Source organism: Numida meleagris, chromosome Z (assembly GCF_002078875.1).
Source record: "Numida meleagris isolate 19003 breed g44 Domestic line chromosome Z, NumMel1.0, whole genome shotgun sequence".
NCBI classification, from domain to species: Eukaryota; Metazoa; Chordata; class Aves; order Galliformes; family Numididae; genus Numida; species Numida meleagris.
The window spans coordinates 7,197,642-7,216,830 of record NC_034438.1 but is presented as its reverse complement, the minus strand read 5'-3'; the positions used below and the strand labels follow the sequence as shown (position 1 = coordinate 7,216,830).

The window sequence follows — 19,189 nt, the reverse complement described above, 5'->3', positions numbered from 1 at the left end:
CTTATAGCTATTTTTGTATGTTCTTAAAATGTGTGCTGTGAGATTAAGCAGTTGTCTTTTTTTTCTCTTCTATTTTTTTAATTTTAAAAGAACACACCTATACACATATATAAATACAATTAAATGTGTATATATATAATTAAAATATAGATAGTATACTCTATTACACCCCCTTCACATGCTACGCTTGGGGAGCAGATGTCCATTGGCACCTCTTACCTAAATCCTTACTCTTCTTAGCCTGGCTAGATAATTTGCATAGGTGTGTTTTTACTTATTTGGCATGATGTTTTCTCAGCATCACTGTTTTTTTGGCATTCGTCTTGACAGCAGCAGCTAGAGAACTTCTTGCTAGTGTTTAAAAGGATAAATTAAACATTTCGTGTTCCATCTTTTCTTCTTGCATTTGTACAGGAAGTTTATGAACCCTTGAACAATTAGAGTGCAAAGGAAACTTGTGTGTGGTTGAGTGGGGTCATTGGGTTCTCCAATATATAGGTCTACAAGGGGCCATCTGCAGGAGTGGGTCTGGGATTTAAGCAGCAATGTTCATAAAGCTGAGCACAGATGCTAGAAAAATAAACCAGTTGGTGCTAGGCGCAGTTTAGGCTGCTATTGAGTGCAGGCAATCCCAGAAGTTTTCAGCCGTACATCTTGGACATCTAAGGTTAGATCAGCAAGTAGATAGGGGTGTCTGAATGCTTCCCTTCTGTCTCAAAGTCATGCTTACAGGTTCATGAGACATCCAGGGGCAACTGCTTTGGAGCCAGAGTCTGGCATTCTCGCTGTGCGTTTCTTGCAAACTTTATAACAAGGCAGAATCAGTTATGTAATTGTGCTGTTCCTCTTGGTAATCTCTATTGTTGATGTCTTTTTGTAGTCATCATGGGAAAACAGTGGTTTTAAGATGTCTTCTACATTGCACTTGATGTTTCGTAGGCTTCCTCCTCTCTTTTTCATAATATGCTAAACAGGTCCTTAAACCTTTCTTCTGAGGTTATACATTTTGAAGATGATACCCATGTTCAGGTAGTTTTCTAGCAGAAGTCTCCTCAGTGCTGCTAGGGTAGGAGAATGATGGAAGTGCTTTTTCCACCCCATTGCTAAGAGAGTGCAAGGTATACCTGTCAACTGATACTGTTAAATTAAGATTTCCATTTCCCTGTGTACAGCTGTACCTTTACAGACAGGTGTAGATGTGTTGGGAGAGAGGCTATTTTTGGCAATACTGTAGGAAACCCTGAAGGTAATGAGTTGTGTATAGTAAATCTTGCTTATTCAATAATTTCCACTACATTTCAAATTAAGGTCCTGAATTAGGGTTAGTGTCAGACTTGCTCTTCTGCTATGTCCTAATTCTGTTTTAAAAGCACATAGCTAAGGACTTTAATATGTTTTAGATTCAGTGCTTGTAAGTTATACTGAAATCCCTAAGGGAGCCAAAATAACTTATTAAAACCTTGCAAATGTTTTTGACTGCTGCATTCTATTATTTTCTATTCCAGCAGTAGCATACAGCCTCTGCTGATGGGCGGAGGAACGCAAACCTCCAGGGCCCATTAGACTTAACTTGTTTACTGCATTGATATCTATATGTTAAATGACAAGAGAGTTCAGGTTATTGAATAATTTAAAATTCAGCTCTAATTGGTGTCATATGACCTGGAAAAGGCCATGGATGACGCCAGGAGCATGCTGTGAAATTCTTATAAATAATTCATAAATTAGATCATTCATTTGCCTGGATGTCTTGTTAAATGCAGAAGTTTGTAAGTAATAACTGATGATATAACACCTGTAAGTATTTAGTTCATATGCTGGAAGGTAATCTACCTTGATGATCTTCTAGCAAAACCTGCCAGCGTATGAGAGTTAATTGCACTAGGGAGAATGCACTACATTTATTTGGGATGGGGCTTTGGCAAGGCTTACTGTGCAGATGTTGCATTACGCATTCTCTATCAGCTAGACAACTATTCTGTGTATGCCCATGTTAAAAATGCAGCTCATCACTCTTCTGCCCTTATTTCACATGAACTCCAAACGCACTGGGAAATGGTAGTGACCTGCTCTGCTCACAAATAGTATAGTTTTTGAAATATTTATCTAGGTCTTGAACTACTGATTCTTCAGTAAAATAAAGGGCAGAAGTAAAAAATTGAAGTCAGAAGATTGTGATTTTTCGTTTTTATAATGTTGGCAGCACATTGAATGTTAATAGTTAGACCTGGTGCTGTCAAGATTAGTATAGTGGCATTTTTCTGTGGTGCAAACAGGTCTGGTATAGTTTTGTTTCTGAAAGCAAACATGTTTGCTTTACTTTTAGTGGTCAGATATTGCATTGCCATGTGTAGCTACTGTTTGGGCTTAATGGGCATTCTGCTCACAGTGACTTCCAGCACTAAATGCATAGACGCTGCACTTCAGTTTTCTTGGAGCACTCTATTATTAATGACTGCCTTATTGCCCAGCGTAAAACCAGTTTGCTGATCGGAAATGGAAGCATTTGTTAGAGATTATCTACAGTATTTGTGTAGCTGGAGAGAAGGGTGGCATGTTTATGAATGCAAAATATACACTTAAAGCTGAGTGCCAGCAAATGCTCACTTGCCACTTTGAATGCAGGTTGTTTTGTGCACCTGGCATCCTGACTCAAACCCTAATAACAAAGGGGAGAAAAAAAACTAAAGGCAGTGGAAACAGAGGAGGTGTTCCTCTGCTGTCAGCTAGCAGCAATGGATTCATTTTTTTTGTGATGTGATCCTATTTTTATTTTTGTTTTGCTACACCTGTTCAGTATATTGAATTCAGTAGATTTTTACAGGAAAAATATGTGTTTGTGGCTGTCATTCACATGTTGTTTCTCTGACTTGAGACCACTTGTTTTATTCAGTGGAATGTGGCAATCATAGCTGTACAAAATTACTGCAGAAAATGGTGCTTCATTTCTTTATTTCTTGAGAAACAGTCAGCTTTCCTTGTGAGTTACCTATGGCATCTATCTTAGGTACTAACAGAGGCAGTTGCTGTACTATTATCTGGGCATCCTGTAAATGACCAATGTTAGGTTGTTTGTGTTGGAGATTTTAATAATTATTTTATGTTTTAAAGAAAAGAAACTGATAGACTTCAACAGGTCCTGCTAATTTACTTTGAAATCTTTACCATTTTACACCTTTCTTGATAAATTCTTATGGATTCTTGGAAAGAATAGCTCCTTAATCACTAGTAATGCATTTCAAATAGTCTTATCATTTGAAATAGTTGTTCTTATAATGGCTTTTCTGTTGCTCAGATAACACACCTGAGCTTATTTATAATATATTCTCCTTACTCCAGTGACAAGAGCAAGTGCTTACACTGCTGATAGATCTGCAAACTCCAAACCAAGCTTTATTCAGGTGACACCTGTACATCGGCAGTGCGTAGAGCTGACTGAGTTCAGGGTTTAGGATGCATACCTTAATGAGTATGTCAGCTAGGTCACTAATGCATGCCCATGACACTCTTTAAGGTGTCTCTGTGTATGGTAGTCTCTCATTCTCCCCTATCTAAAGAAACCCCAAGGCTGAAAATCCAGTTTAGAAAAATGTGCTCAAGATGCCATCAAGAACAATTCTAGCTGATTGCCTCTCAGTATTCAAGTGAATTTCAGCTATGAACTATAAAGCCAGATGCCCTGCGTTAAACTCTGACCCTGCTGACATCTACAGGAGTTTTCCTGTTAACCTTAATGGCTCTGTATTTTTCCCAGTACATGGATGGACTGTAGCTTTTGTTCAATGAGTGCAAACCTTCTCGAGTTAATGATTTGCATCTATTTCTTAAACATGTTTTGTGCATGCATATCTGCCTGCTAAATCTGTCAGGACATTGCTTGCGTGGAGATCATAAGATCTGATCTGCTGGTAGCCCAGCCCTGGCCATGCAGAGCCCTGTGCGCTGGAATCAGTTTTTAAATGTCTCCTCTACCAGTGCTACACGTTAACATTGCAGAGCACACAATCTGCGTGCAAGAATTTGCAGAGATGGTAATGCTGCATGCATAAAGCTGGTGTGCTGTTTGTCTGTTTGTAGGAAGTTTTAAGGACTGGATGTTTGTTTAAGCTTTGCTCTGAATCCCTGAGCAAAAATTACTGGGATTGAAGTGAAGATTTCTTAGAGCTCCCCACCTGTCTTCTCTTTTCAGCCCTTGTAAAGATTATTTGAACTATTTTTTAATATCTCCTTCTTTCCATGCTAGAGTTTCACACCTGTCTTATCAAATCTCATTAACTCCGTATGCTGCAAGGAGCAGTCTGAATTTTTGTTTGTTTGCTTAAGCCTCTGTTAAAGGAAGTTGTATCTTTAAATACTATACAAAAGCATAGGAGAACTCCACAGAGGGGAAAGCACAGCTGTTCCATCATGGTCCGTCATGGTTTCCGTGCATCCCGTAGGTAATATCTTTCTTAAACTCATCTAGTAAAATTACTTAATTCCGTATGCTTGTGAGGCTTTAGACTCAAGATAGTAGATGAGTCTTTACAATCTTTTTTCACTTTTCCCTTTCACCTGGCTAGCATCTTACAGATTTGTCCTGGCATGTTCTGGTTTTATGATTCTTTGTAAGTATAGAATTCAGGCAGTTTTCCCTGCAGCCTATATCCAGCTGTAGTTTTCAATTAAAGCATTAGCAGAAGAACACGGATTACTTACAAAGTTGTTGGCTCCCAGTAGTTCATTTTTCTTCGCAGAATTTGCGAAGTACGGAGTAGCCTTCAAAGGCATGTGAAATTGGAATTCAGTCTTCTACCTAATATGACCTCTTTCTTCTAAAAGAATGAAAAAAAACAAAAAAAACACTCGCATTCGATGACATTAATGAGAATTTCCCCCCCTGCAAACATATTGTAACTGTGAAATAACATTAAAGTTTCCCTGCCTTGTTATGAAGTCTTTAAATGTCAGTGCCATTACTGAGACCATCAGGGCAGATTTAATGGTGGCCAAGGTCAACAAATGCTAACTGGTACCTCTCTTTTAGGGCCTTCGGGGACTCCTAATGGAGTCTCAGCCATGAAGTTAATTTGCGATGTGGGCCTTTATTCTTAAATCTGCTCCGATGATTATTTTGAACCATCTCCATGTGCTTAGATTTCTTAACATTCTCTTGTACCTTTAGTCAATAAAACAAATGCTAAAATAAGGAAATTCTGTCATTCCGTGTTTTGCATCATTTTTTGTTGTTTGTTCCTCTTTACTTTACGGGCTGATGAAGGTTAGATGTATTCTTTCTGTAGGTTACCCTACTCTGTCATCTCTGATAGGATCCTCCAAAAAATCATTTGGATCTGTTACCACCTGCTGTCCTAGAGGTCTGGGCCACTAGACACGTTGGACCCCTTCTTCTGTAGTTGCCCTAAGTGCTGGGCCAGCAGAAGCAGGTGAAGTGGGAAATGAGAGGCAGGATGTAACTGCAAGACTCTCTCCCTTTTCCGTTTCTGTAATATTTCTTCCTATTGCTGGTCATTCCTCTATGTATTGTCTAATTTAGATTTTAAAAGTTTTGTAACCTTTATTAGCCTAGAAAATACTGCAGACAAAGGTGGCAAGATGCAAATAATAAATAACCAAACTCCGTCTTTTTGGCAGCATGTTGCATTTCTGCTCACTTGCCCTGCCAGCCCCTCTGACTTTAAAATATTTTAATGTCCTGCACTTTTCACCCAGTCCAAGCACCAGACTTTCCTCAGACATTCAGCACTGACATTAATGCAAATGCCTCCAACTTACTGGGCCCTTTGGGGCAAAACATGACATCCTTGGCTTTCAATCAGTTGGTGGAGAGGATATTTTTATATCCACAAAACTAGAAATAATAAAATATCAGTATTCAGGTGCTAATCCACATTAATTTACATGCTGTGAAGTCTACCAGAAACTTGTAATCGGCTGTCTTGAAGAACAGCAGAGTGTATTTGGTATTTTGTTTATTTATAAAAAGGAATTTAAATTATAGATATAAACACTGCCTAGATTTGGATTGTATCTCTCTTCTGATCATCACTGGACACTTACTTGCATTCCTAAGTTCTGCTGTTGTAGAGCTTGCTGTCTGACTTTCACTGTATGTCAACCATACCTATTTGTTGTAAGCACTGCTGGAATGCAAATAATACTTTGCTCGCTATCTGTGGATTGTGAATTTCACTGTTGAAGCACTTTTGCTGAAGTGGTTTCATTATCTTTAACAAACCTGGTGTCTGGAAAAAAAAACCACACACACACACAAAAAAACACTTTGTGAAAAGTCCCAGAGGCTGGAAGATTTTAAATTCAGTATATTATTGAAATTAATGCAAAAGAAATCATAGAATCATAGAATGGTTGTGGGTGCCTGATTCACTATCATTCTGATGTGCATAACAACTCAAATGCTTAACTGTCTAGGTGAACCATAGTGTAAAGATACTCTGGGATATGAGTGGGATTCTGACGTGTGTTGCATAATATCCATGAGTATAACAAAACCACTAGAATTTGCTTGCACTGAGTTGACAAATGTGAATTACAGTTGCTTTCTTTCTTCGGAGTTTTATCAGAGTATAATCACTTGCCCAGCTTAATTGAAAAATCACTTACGTTTATAGCTGAATTTAAACATGTTTTGTATTTAAATGACAGCTTTTGATGTACAACCATTTTTTACAGAAAGTAGTTGGTTTTTATCTGTGTTTCTGTAAAGATATTTCAAAAACTCTCATCAAATTTCCAGCGATAAGTAATATCCCATTCAGTGCAAGGTGAAATGTTTTACATCAAATCTCCTGCTGTGTAATGGCCAATCAAAGAGTATTTATAGTGGCTGAATGGATTTTTTGGCTCGGTATTCAAAATTAAACATTTTCAAACATTAACATTTAATGTTTTTTGCCACTCTTCAAGTTGATTTTATGTAACCCTAGATGCTCACAACTACTTGATACTCTGAAGCGACTCATTTTATGCTGAGGATCCTGCAGGCAGTAGTTTTACATTTATTACACTTGTGTAGATTGAATGAAATGTATATTTGATGGCAGAAGCATGTCTGTCTTGATAAACATTTTGTCAAGGTGGGCTCTATGTCCATCAGCAGGATGCAGCGAGTCTGAGTGAGCATGTTTAAATCATGTCATTAATGAGAAAAGATACATTTTATTAACTCAGAGGAAATTGTTTCTCTTATTTCAGATGTCTGGTAAGAAGTCCTCCTGCCAACAACTACCCTCAGAACTAGATGGTTCCTACTTAGCTGTTGCGGGACCTCAGACTTTATTTAAGAACAGTAGAGCATCAAAGGCTGGAAGCCCAAGCCGTGTGGCACTGTCTCAGCCTTGCAGGAATAATCACAATTATGGGACTGAAATCATTTACAACCATCAGGATCGTCTGAAAGAAAATCCACTGGAAAATGGCTTGCACAGAAAGTGTAACAATATGATTTCCTCAGTCAAGCAGAGAAGCCCTCGCCATGTACAACCAGCTCAGGAGATAGACCAAAAAGCAAATGAATTCCCAAGCACATGCCCTCCACAAATGAGTCATGGCTGTGCCTGCAAGCATGTAGGGAGCTCAGGTAGTGTTCAGAAGAGCCACCATGTCAGCCAGGTACCCAGAAGACACTCTGGACCAGCTCACAAAACCTGTGATCATTCCAGGCTCTCTCGAGTTTCTGGGCTGAATGACAGCAGGAGTTCAGTGTCTAAAGAAACAGAGCAAGCTAAAAGGCTGTCTGAAGAAAGAAGGCAGCAGCTGCTTCTGCAGAAGATGGAGCTGGAAATTGAAAAGGAACGTCTCCAAAATTTGTTGGCTAAACAAGAAGCAAAACTGCTCCTAAAACAACAGCAGCTACGCCAGTCCCGAATGGATTATAACAGGTGATTTCAAGGTTTATATTTAAAAAAAATAAATTCTAGAATTTCTAATGAAGATATGAGCAGTAGTTATAAGGGAAAGACAGAATTTGTAAAATAAGATAAGGCAATACCTGTGGCACAATTCTCTGTAACAATGATTTAGAGGAGAGGAGACTTTTTAGTGTATTATATTAGCATACACTGTTGGGAAACAGCATGACAGCTGTGGAAAGCAGCAGAGGAAAACAGTATGTGGTAGAAAGAAAGGCATAAGAAAAGCAGTTCTAAGAGACTGGGTAGGAAAAGAAGAGTAGTAGAAGAAATTGAGAGCTTGATCTTAGTGTAGGCACTTCAAGGAATGTAGACATTTGGCAAGGGAGCAATGTGTGCAGATGACATAGACGTGGCATTCCTCTCCTTTACTTGGAGAGGTTAATTTTGAAATATTGCACCTTCCTAGGTGGCAACTGGAAGAAATATCTTTTACAGAAAAGATGAAAACTGTTTTATACATTTAATACATGCATGTGGCAAAAGAACGGAGTCCTGTGATACAGGGATGTTTTCTTTTCAGTGATATTTCTGCAGGCGAGGATGCCAAGACAGAGGCACAAGACCTGCTTAAAAATTAGAAGGGAAAGGCAATAATCTCAGAAATACGGAATGTGGCTTCAAAAGCCCTTGAGATTGGTAGAGAAGGTGAGACAAACCTTCCTGAGAATTTAAATGGGGACTCTGACAATAAGGATAATCTGGTTTATTGGTATCAATAAACCAACAAGGGGATTGGGTTAAAGCTACATACCAAAATGTTAGACTAGCTGATGTAACTCAATTGAGTACTAGCATTTCAGGCTAAAGCAAAGGGAGAAATCTGTCAGTCTTTTAGAAAAAACAATAGGGAGGATTCACAAGAAGGCTTATTTCAATATTACTTTAATGTGGTAACTGCTGACAGCATCCCACAAGTCTCTGTAATACTCGACCCACTTCCTACTTGCATGCATTATTACCACCACTGAGGAACGTATCACTTTCTCTTCTTAATAACAGCCCTCTGGTTGCTTTTCAAACTCTAAAAGAGAATACTGTAACTCAGATGATCTTTTGTTTGACTTCTTGGACCCTGTCTTACACTGAAAAGAGTATGTTTATTTAGGCTTTAAAATGTCTGTTTTATCAGAGTCAATCATAATTGTGTGTGTTGAAAATGGCTGAGGCTACAAACAAAGAATTATAACTTAAGGCAAAAAAGAAGTGGGAACAGATGGATTCTTAATCATCAAATACCTTAATTCTATGCATGCAGACCTCTAAAGAAAAACAAGTAGAATATGAAGGATATACAGACTAAGTCTTTTGGAGTTTTGTTTCTAACAGATAATTTTCAGATTTATTTGAGGCATCATCTGCCCAGGAAAATAACTAGACCTTAAATATCTCTATAATGTTTTGCTTGTTAATAGCATTGTGCCTGTTTTAGCCTCTTTTTTTCCTGTCTGAAAAAAAAAAAAGATGGTTTACAGAGCTCTAGTTACTTAAGAAAAAATAGAAGGAAAAAATGCTATGAAAAAGATCATATGATCTGAGACTGAGCACTAAATCTGTTTTTGTGATCTCTTCAGAGGTGAAGGTGAATGCACATTTGCCATTTTGACCATATGAAGTGCAACTAGACTATAGCGTGCTTGCTTTTAAAAAATACTCAGTCTCTTTAGAATGAAATGTTTGATATTTACAGACAAATCGCATAAGCATTACAGTTCTATTTCAGTTCTGGCTGTATGATTCTTTTGCACTTTATAACGGGGTAATTTTATGTACTACAAACAATAAAAATTTGTTTAGCTAAGCTCAAATACCCTTGCTTCTTTGGCAGGAGACTCTAACCTACTTCATCTCTTAACATCATGGCACTTTAAAAAAAAATACAACAAAAATCCATTTCCAAGTTGTGTTTATTTTTATCTGTCCTTCTGCATGGGTGGAACACTGGTTAAGGTCCATTTTGAGCTGCTGAAAGTATTGTCATTCAGTGACAGATAAAAGGTCTGACCATTTGTAATAACTGGCTATTAACTCTTCTTCTCTCATGAAAAGTATGAATTGATCCTTTTTTTTGACAACAGTGCATCATAACTGCATCTTAATTTCCCCCATTTCTCTATTTAGGCTCAAGTGTTCATAGTACGTTCAGTCTGCAGTTTCTCAGGATGTGAAGTAGTTGCTCAGCTATCAAAAACGGTGGGTTTGCAGGGAAAGTGGCAGATCAGTGACTTCTACTTTAATGACCTCAAGTTGTACCAGGGGAAATTCAGGCTGGACGTTAGGAAAAATTTCTTTTCTGAAAGAGTGGTCAGGCACTGGAGCAGGCTGTCCAGGGAGGTAGTGGATTCCCTGGAGGTGTTCAAGAAATGTTTTTATGTTGTATGAAGGGACATGATTTAGTGAACAAATACTGGTGGTAGCTGGACTGGATGATCTTGGAGGTCCTTTCCAACCTTGGTGATTCTCTGATTCTATGATTCTACTGAGGTCAGCCACACCAGAATATAAAAAAATTCCATAAATGGCAAAATATTCTTTCTTGGTTATGTGGAGAAATCTGGATAAATCCTGGAAATAACAATTTTATTTAAGATGAAAAAATACCCTGTTACTGACTTTTTTCAGTCTTCGGTGGAAAGAAAGAAAATTAGGGTGAAGCATGAAAAATTGAGCATTATCTCTGTACACATAGTTTCAGAAGACACAACCATCTTTACCATTCTATGTTTTGAGCAGCTTATGTGATGCCTTTGAATTCTGGTGTTGGTAAAGCTGTAATCTTAACCAACAAGAAATGTTTGTTATTGAACACTGTGACCATTTTCTCAAGGAGACAGATAATTTGAAAGCAGAAAATGAAGTTTTTCTAACCTTTTTCCCAGTGGAAACCTACAGAAGGAAAGGCACTGTACATCAGTCAACCTTCCAAAACAAAGAGTACATTTGAAAGCATGAAAATAGTTGTAAAAGCTTCTCCATTAAACATGATTAAGTGCTTTGCTTGTAGACACAAAACTGACCCTATTTGTGGAGAATTTCTGTTATGGTGATATGACCAGCTGCATAAACAGCTACCTCTAGCTGCATAAACAGCTACCTCTGCTTTTTCAGGTTTAGAGGCCATGTGTCAGGTTCAGGAGATGTGCTCATTGATGAAACACCTGGAGAACTTGCTCTGATGATGAATGGCAACAGCATGCGTCTAAGGTAATTTTTTCTTCTCTTCTAAGTACTTCACAGTGTCGGTGTGTCTTCTTGACAGTGTAATATTGGCTACCAAGCGTATCTGTTCATGTGTTTGTTTCAGATTAAGAACTTTTTTTCCCCAGAAAAAATAAAATTCCTTGGTTGCTGAATTTTATGGGGTAAGTATTGAACTATTATTACCCAAAGTTTAGGGGTTGACCTCTCTTGTAGTCTCATATTGTGTGTATCCTACCGTAAGGACACTAACCTAGCCCACGACAAATTGAAGTTTTCACAAAATCTTAAATTTCTTTCTCTGCTCTAGGTTTTACTTCTTATTTTTCAGTTCAGATTAGAACATCTGTTTAGCTTTGATTCGGACCTGATGTAAAAAGTACATCAGCCTTGACCTCTGAGACATAAATGGTGTGTTACCATTGGTGATAGTTGCTTGTTTTTTAAAGAACATTTTGTTGAACCTCTGCTCCATTATAATCAGTGCTAACTACAGCGAAAATAACTGGAAGTCGAGTTAAGCCAAAATCTAGCCCTTTATCTCCATTCTGCAAGCTATTTAAAACTTCAATGAACCTATGACTGTATTTTTTCGTGTTCCATCCAGCTACATTTCATGTTTCCATTGGAAGAATGGTCAGGCCTCTTAGAAAAGCAACAAATTAAAACTGTGGGCTTCACAAGTTTTTCCTCCCACTCTCAAAAATAAACAGCATTGTGTTTTGCATTTGAACTGTATCTGTTCTTCTGACCCAAGCTTCCTTTTTGGCGGACAAGAGGAGCAACTGACCTTTGAGTGGCCTTCTCTTTAATGATATGAGAAATCTTTAAAATAATAAGCTCTTCTCTCCACTTCTGGTATGATTATAACAGAATAAATGTTAATTTATTTACAGACTAAGGACTCAATACTTTGTTTTTATATTTTTTAACCTTAATTGACAATGTTTTTTTTATTGAGATCCCTCTTACTGAAAAGGGAAGTCAGACCACTGGTAAAGCTTCTTTCTCTAGAAGAACAGAAGTTGCTAATTTCTTTGGAATGCTTCATTGCTAAAGCAGATGTTTTGTTGCTATGAGTTACTGACATATCCCTCATTGTATTTTGATGCTTTTTTGTTTTGTTTTCATACAGTCTGAAGTGATAAAAATGTGATCACTCTTAAGAAAAGAGATATAGTTATGATATTAATATGCAGTAGCATTAAACCACCGAAGGAAAAGGTAACCTAGAACATCTGCAAGGCTTCTTGGCAACAGATTACCAACAAATGCAAAAAATCTATGTAGCCTAGCACATAAAATGAGAAAAAACTGTAATGTTTACAGAATGAGAGTTCCAGATTTCAGAAAGCTCCCTCCCTTCAGTCCCCTGGTTTAATTTACTGTAATTTTTCAAGGTTAATGTGTTCGCGCAGTCTTAGGTTGGCATGCCAGCTGGTTCCAAAGTTTGGCAGTATAACACTTGGAAGTTTTTCTTCCTATATGCCATCTTTGGTTTTGCAAAGGTTACCAGATGAATGCTCTCTAAATAATTTAATCTAATGTTAGGCTGAAAGAGGCTGACAAAGACGAGTTCATTCGTCTTTTTTATGCATTTGAATATGTAAGTGATGTTTTCTTCAGCATAGAGAGTGGGTGTGCAAGTGTGTGACTAGGGTTAAGAGAAGAGGCAGAAATGGCAGGAACATATTCTTTGTTTTTTAACAGTATCTCTTTTTTTTTTTTCCTTCCTTTAATTGATCTGCCAAACGGTTCATTTTAAAAGCAAATACTATCAGACCCATAATGGAAAACAAACCCTCTCTGACTTCCAGCTCCTACACAAAGCTCCTCTAGCAAACCTCACAGCATGAAACTTGATTTCAGTCTTAAAATAAGCAAAACTTAGTTTAAAAATCTCCTGATATTTGAAAGGAAGGGGAGAAAGTCCCTTAAAATACTGAAGTTGCTGAAGTGAGATATTGGAGATTAGATGTAAAATAAATAATATAATCAAGAACTGAAAAACATAGTTTTTTTTATAATTAACAGCTCATTTTGAGGTAATTATCTACAATTACGAAAATTTAATTGCAATTTATTCTCTGCTATCTATGGGATGAGTCGTAAGCAAGGGAATGTGCATCATTGCCAGGCATAAATGCTATAGGATGGGTACAAATAATAGAGGAGCCCTTAATGAAAAACAAAAAGCAAATAGGAGCATGCAGCTGTGCCAGGCTATTGAAAGGTAATTGTAGTCAGAAATGAGATATGTGCTTTAAAAGGCATCTTGTCATCTCCTGTAGGGATTAATTTTTTCCCTGCTTGAAAAAAGCAAAAAAGATTTCAGGAGCAAGAACAGTGCGGAGTTTGATTTCTGTTTCAGTTTTTGGTTATAGTGTGTCTGTGAAAAGGCAAACTTTCACCTCAGGGAGTACTACAAACTATAGCCAAATTCCCATTTTCTCTACTAAATGTCCCATTTTGTTTTCTTCATTAATTAACAAAGTCAGCAAGTGCTGTCCTTCTCCCTCTCTTTGGACTATCCCAGTATGAATTTGCAGCACTGCATTTTTTCTCTACTGTGACTATTGAGCTGTTGGGAAGAATTGTGTCTGTCCCTTTGCCTCCCTACAGCTGGGCCTGTGCCTGGGACCTGAAGAGTCTTCAGATGCAGCATCTCTGAGGCGCAGCAATCAGAGCAGGCTTTATTGAGAATGGTTTTCTGTAGAGTGCTCCTCAGTGAGTCCACAGCTAATTTTCAGCTGTGGAGATAGTCACTTTCAGAATTAATGGCAAGTTGTCTGATTCTCTGTGCAATTTCTTTTGCCCCAGCATGCAAGATGCTTTAAAAAATTCAAAATAAAAACATAACCTGATGCATTTGTTTAGCATAAAACAGCCTTTTACAAAACACTTTCCATCTCCCAGACGCAGATGCTTGGTACATGCTCAAGTACCCACTCCACGCGTATTCAGTATGATCAGTGCCCCCAGCACCTGCTTTTGTGTGCGCTCCTGATGTCTGCATCTGGGAGAGGAATTTTAAAACAAGCCACTCTTCTTTATTTATGCTCAACTTTGGATCAGAGCACCATGGAAATAAGACCTATTCAACCTCACAAACTTGAGAAGATATGGTTTGCTGCTTTGCAAGTACCCTTCACCAGACTTGTGCTTTGTGCCTAAATCTTGATCGACAATGTTCTCTGCTTATCCAATTCTTAGGCTTCCTGTAGGGCTGTGCTGGTACAGCTCTGACCCCCTTCTCTCTAACATGCGTCCTTTCCTTGGATTTCACACAATACTGCCACTGCACCTTGGCGTTGACCTGTATAAAATGCTATACATTGGAATTGTTGGACACAGCAGCTATCCGAGGGGTTTATGGTTATCTGCAGGCACTCTTTCACTGTATACTACCTGGTTAGAGGATTTCTTTCCCTGAGGATTAAAGGTTTGCGGGTGTAATTTGCCTCCTTTAATTTCATTGAAGTCTTTTTATGTTTGTGTGCCTCATTCTTTATCACCCATGTGGATTTTCTCCAGCTTATATTTTTAGTTAGTTGAAAATATCAAACATGGAATTCAGTAGCACTTCCCTTCTATTTGAATGCTCATTGCTATGGTGATAGTTCCAGGAAGGAATGCTGTCAAGGGTCTTTTAGAAGATTTTATGTTTATGGTGTAACTATTTTTATTATCTTGTGAGAGAAGGTGACAATTATCTTTTGCTCCTTGTTTAGTGCTTTGTTATGTACTCAATATTTTTTTTTTTTTTTTTTTTTGCAGCTTGTTAGACATACAGGCATCTTTTTGTGGTGGTATACAGGCATACTTCTGTGTTTTTGTCCAAACAGCCAATGCAATTAAAGATAAATGCAGGGGAACGCAGACTTGCAGCTCCCCCTGCTGTTCCAGGCATATGCTGTTTTCTTTGCACTATCCTCCCCCAACATGTTTAAAAATAAAATTAAAATTACACACAGCTACAGGGCGCTGCCACCTCTGACCTGACTTGTGCTGTCCCCACTGCTCCAGTTGTTGAAGGGAACTGGTGCTTACAGTGGCAAAATGAGTGCTCTTTTTGTTTCATATTTGGAGTTTCTTGCCAGTTCTTTGTGACGGTGTGCATCCTCTCCTGAGAACTCTGGAGGAGAAACTGTCCTCAGTGCCAGAAATGGTTGTTGGCCAAGAGCTTCCTTCAGCTCATCTCTGATCGTCTTTGGTCCCTTGAGGTGCAACTAAGTAGTATTCAGCCAACATTTACGAATGTGTTGAACACAATTTGTTGGATTTTTTTTTTTATCTCTTTACTGCTTCGACAGAATGGTGCATTAAATCGTACTGAAATCAACTGTGCTTGCAAATGGCCAATAAAGTCTCTGTGTCTGGAAACTGCTTCCCCACTTGTTAGCACTCTTTTTAATACCTAAGTTACTTTCTTGCTCCAGATTATTTTATATTGAAGTTTGTATCATTTTTAGGTGGGATATTTGCAGAGCAAACACTCGCTTGGCCAGTAGAGAAGGTGCATACCAATCTGCCAGAAGTGCAAATGCTGAATTATTGTGGATATGAATTTCCCTTTCTCTGGTGGAACTGTCTGGTTACATATAGGATGAGCATCTCTCCAACTGATGCCTGCTGGCGTCAGTTGTGCCATAACGGAAGCATGCATTCAGAGCTGGATATAAATTTTTGCTTCTTTAGTGCCACATACAGGCTCTGAAGCCAGTAGGTTTTATTGTTCAGGGTGAAGGCTTTTGTTCTGATGTGATGACTAAAAGCTTATTGATAACTGAGGGGAGTTTGTATATATATCTCTGTGTGAATGATTATATTTCTATATACTTCTAAGGCATTCAGTGGTCTTTACTGAACTGGGGAGTGAGGAGCTCATTTCCTCTGACCTGGTTGCTTTACTAATGTAGTGTTCAGCTTTACTCTGAACTGTGGCAGTAGGTTGAATCTGTCTTACATTTACCTGAATTATGCTGATTCTGTTCTCATGGTCACATATACTGCACACATATTACATCCTTACCATTACAGTCCAAATTAACCTTGAGCACAAGCCTGAGGCGCAATATATAAGTGGGAGCTACTATTTTAAATAGATTGGGCCGAAAGGAATGCCTCCTACTTATTTCCATGGAAACTACAGCAAAGTGCACAATAACACTATTTGACGGAAAATTCTCAGCTACAAAGCACTGTTTTTCAACATAGTTGCCACCATTAGCTCTGCATTTTCACCTGCAGTGAACAAGATCCTGCTTGCTGCACTCATAACAGTCTGCTGTACCACCACCATCTACCTCTGACGTTGTGGGCCAACATAATAAAATAGGAGGCATTACTTTTGGAGCAGCCCTTGTCGTTTTCTCAGGCAGATGGAGCTACCCTGTAGTTGAGGTCTTCAGAAAGCATGGGAATTCTGGTGTTACAAACACCTCTTAGGACAGGATGGCAATCAGTGAAAACAAGCTTACTAAGACCTGACTACATTGATATATTCACAAATCTTGCATTTTCTGCCAGTCTTTTGGATGGGCATGGTTCTGTAATATCATGTATCAGAACTCAAATTGCTAGGTTATTTTTTTTTTCTTTAGGTTAAAATATTTAAAATTCATGTATCTCCTGAAGGAGTTTGCTCCTTGCCAGCACTTGCAGACAGTGAGAGACATTCTTGCAAGTCATTTGCAGATGCCTCCTTTACAAGAAAATGTACACAGTGTTAGTTTACTGCCTGAATTGAATTTTGAAAACCTGAAACCTATTTTTATAAATTGGAGTGGATTGCCTTTTCAGACATACCATTTAGTTACTTTTTATTTTTAAATGTAGTGTTGGATGAAGAGAAAATTATGTTTATTCTACATATTCATATGTTAATCTATATATTCATATGTCCCAGAAATTTGTGAGTTGGAAAAGTTAAGAAAAATCTTGTGGAGCTAAATGTTCTGGAGTGCAGTTTTAAATTAGGAGATTTTAAACCCACCCGAACAACTTTCACTCCGTTTAAAGGCTTATATCAGAACTGATGGGGCAGGACTAAGAACAAAAGCTATTGGTATTACAAAGTTAAGCAAGAAATCCTCTGTGCCGTGCTGTTCTGGTCGTGATTGCAGCTGCACTAAGCTAAACCTGCTCCTCCACCCCTCTGGTGACCTTGGCTGTGCTTCAGCACACAGAGAATTGAAGCAAAAGGCAAACTCTAGTAAATATTAGTTTCTGTCACTTGCAGATATACAGACTACATATAAAGATAATGGCGTGCGTGCTCGTGCTCCTCTCAGGCTCTTGCCTTCTCTGAAGTGGACTTGATGTTTTTGCAGCCGAATTACTCTGACATAAAACTTTCTGGACCGTGCTGGTGGTTGAGCTGAACTCTGCAGCATTGCATAGGTGCTGAGGCTTTGCGGAAGTACCCATTACGTTTGTAACAGTGCTGATTTTTGAGAGCCACACAGAGAAAACTTCAGATTCAACTCGGCTGATTTGTTCTTCACACTGCTCCTGTGGTGAAGAGGATTGATTTTTGTGTTTCTTTTGATATTTGGCTTCCTTTCCTCTGGTACTCAATGCTTCAGGCCTTAATCCTTTAACCTTGAATCTGAGCATCAAGGCTTCAGGAGGGATCCAGTCTTTTGATGGAGAGAGAACATCTTTTGTTGTAGCAAATGGTTGGGAGTGGTATAAAGCAAGCCAGATCTCCAGATAGTACATATTCCTCTGTTGTGTTAAAAGACTATAAACAGAGGATGGGTTTAGTGGGGATTATAAATAATCTAGAGGAAGGTAGGGTATTAGGAGCAATGGAAAAGCGTTAATGACTTTTTCTTTAACATTTCACCAACAACCAGTCTATCATGACAGATGTGTACTGGGTTGCCAAATGCTAGAGTCTGATTTGGGTAACGCTTCAAAGCTCAGCGTGTCGTGGAAATGGCAATGTGGTCCCTGATGGAACAGGGGAAAAAAAGCTTTTCAGCTTCTCAAAGGGCAGTATTTGTGGAAGCAGATGCTTGCTTTGCCCTACCCAGCATAAAGAACAGTTCTGTGGGCAGCCGGGAGAGTTCGTACTGCTGGATTTTTATAGGATCATTAATTATATGTTATAAGGCAGCTAAGCATGGCATTCCTAACTCGATGAATTCCATTATGAATGGCCTTTTCATATTCTTCATCTCATTATATTAAATGCATGTGACCTGAAGTTTAGCTAAAGTTATTGTTCGGGTTAACTTTCATTTAGTGGTTGCCCTAATTTTAGAAACAGTATGATCTTTAGATTTTATGGAGAGACAGTTTTTTTAATGCATATTTTTGCAGCACTATTTTAGATAGTTTCGTTTTGTATCTAGGTGTGAACTTCTGTGAGGTGGCAGGGAAGGGATTTAGTCATTCCTTGATTTGCCTGGAGATTTCCGTACCCATATCCCCGGATGACAACATCCAGTTACACGGATTTGGCTATCATCTCTCTGCCAATAACTCTTAAACCCTCTGCTCTGTTCTGTCTAGTCTTGCATATCTGACTGCCTCCCTGACACATAATCCTGGTTGTTTTGCCTTCAGATCATTCCTAATCTGGCCAAAACAGAACTCCTTACCTTTTTCTTCAGAATCTCTCTTCACTTATGATTTTGATAACAGTGCATCCTCTCTGTCACTCAGACTTGTAACCTCAGGGTCATTCTCCTTCCCATACGCATCGGAGCTGCTGACAACGATTGCAGATTCTCTCTACTTTGCAGGAAAAACGTACCGGTAGTGTGTCAGCATTTAGAACACCACAGAGCCCTTCATCCTGCACCTTGACTACTATAAAATCTTCTCTGCCTGCTCAGTGTTCACATCCTCCCTTCAAAATAAATTATCCAAATCAGCATCTTTGCTGCATATTCAGATCTTGTCACTGTCGCTTCTCTGAAACCCTCCCTCAAAGGCCAGTTGTCCACAGCATGAGTCTACAGGGCTCTGCAGAAAGTCACACTGCCACATCTTTTTTAATTTTCTCTGCCATCTCCTCATCTTTACTCTTTCACTTAAGAGAAACTCAA

General features: G+C 38.6%; 1 protein-coding gene across 7 annotated transcripts in view; it reads left to right on the top strand.

The window, feature by feature from the left end:
• The window catches only part of KIAA1328 (KIAA1328 ortholog), a 179,740-nt gene that overhangs the window by 113,793 nt on the left and 46,758 nt on the right, over nt 1-19,189 (top strand). For all 7 annotated transcript variants that reach the window (XM_021379504.1, XM_021379500.1, XM_021379499.1 and 4 more), the window contains 2 exons: nt 7,216-7,901; nt 11,040-11,135. In XM_021379504.1, coding sequence (XP_021235179.1) covers nt 7,216-7,901; nt 11,040-11,135 — 782 coding nt within the window. The remainder of the gene's footprint in view (nt 1-7,215; nt 7,902-11,039; nt 11,136-19,189) is intronic.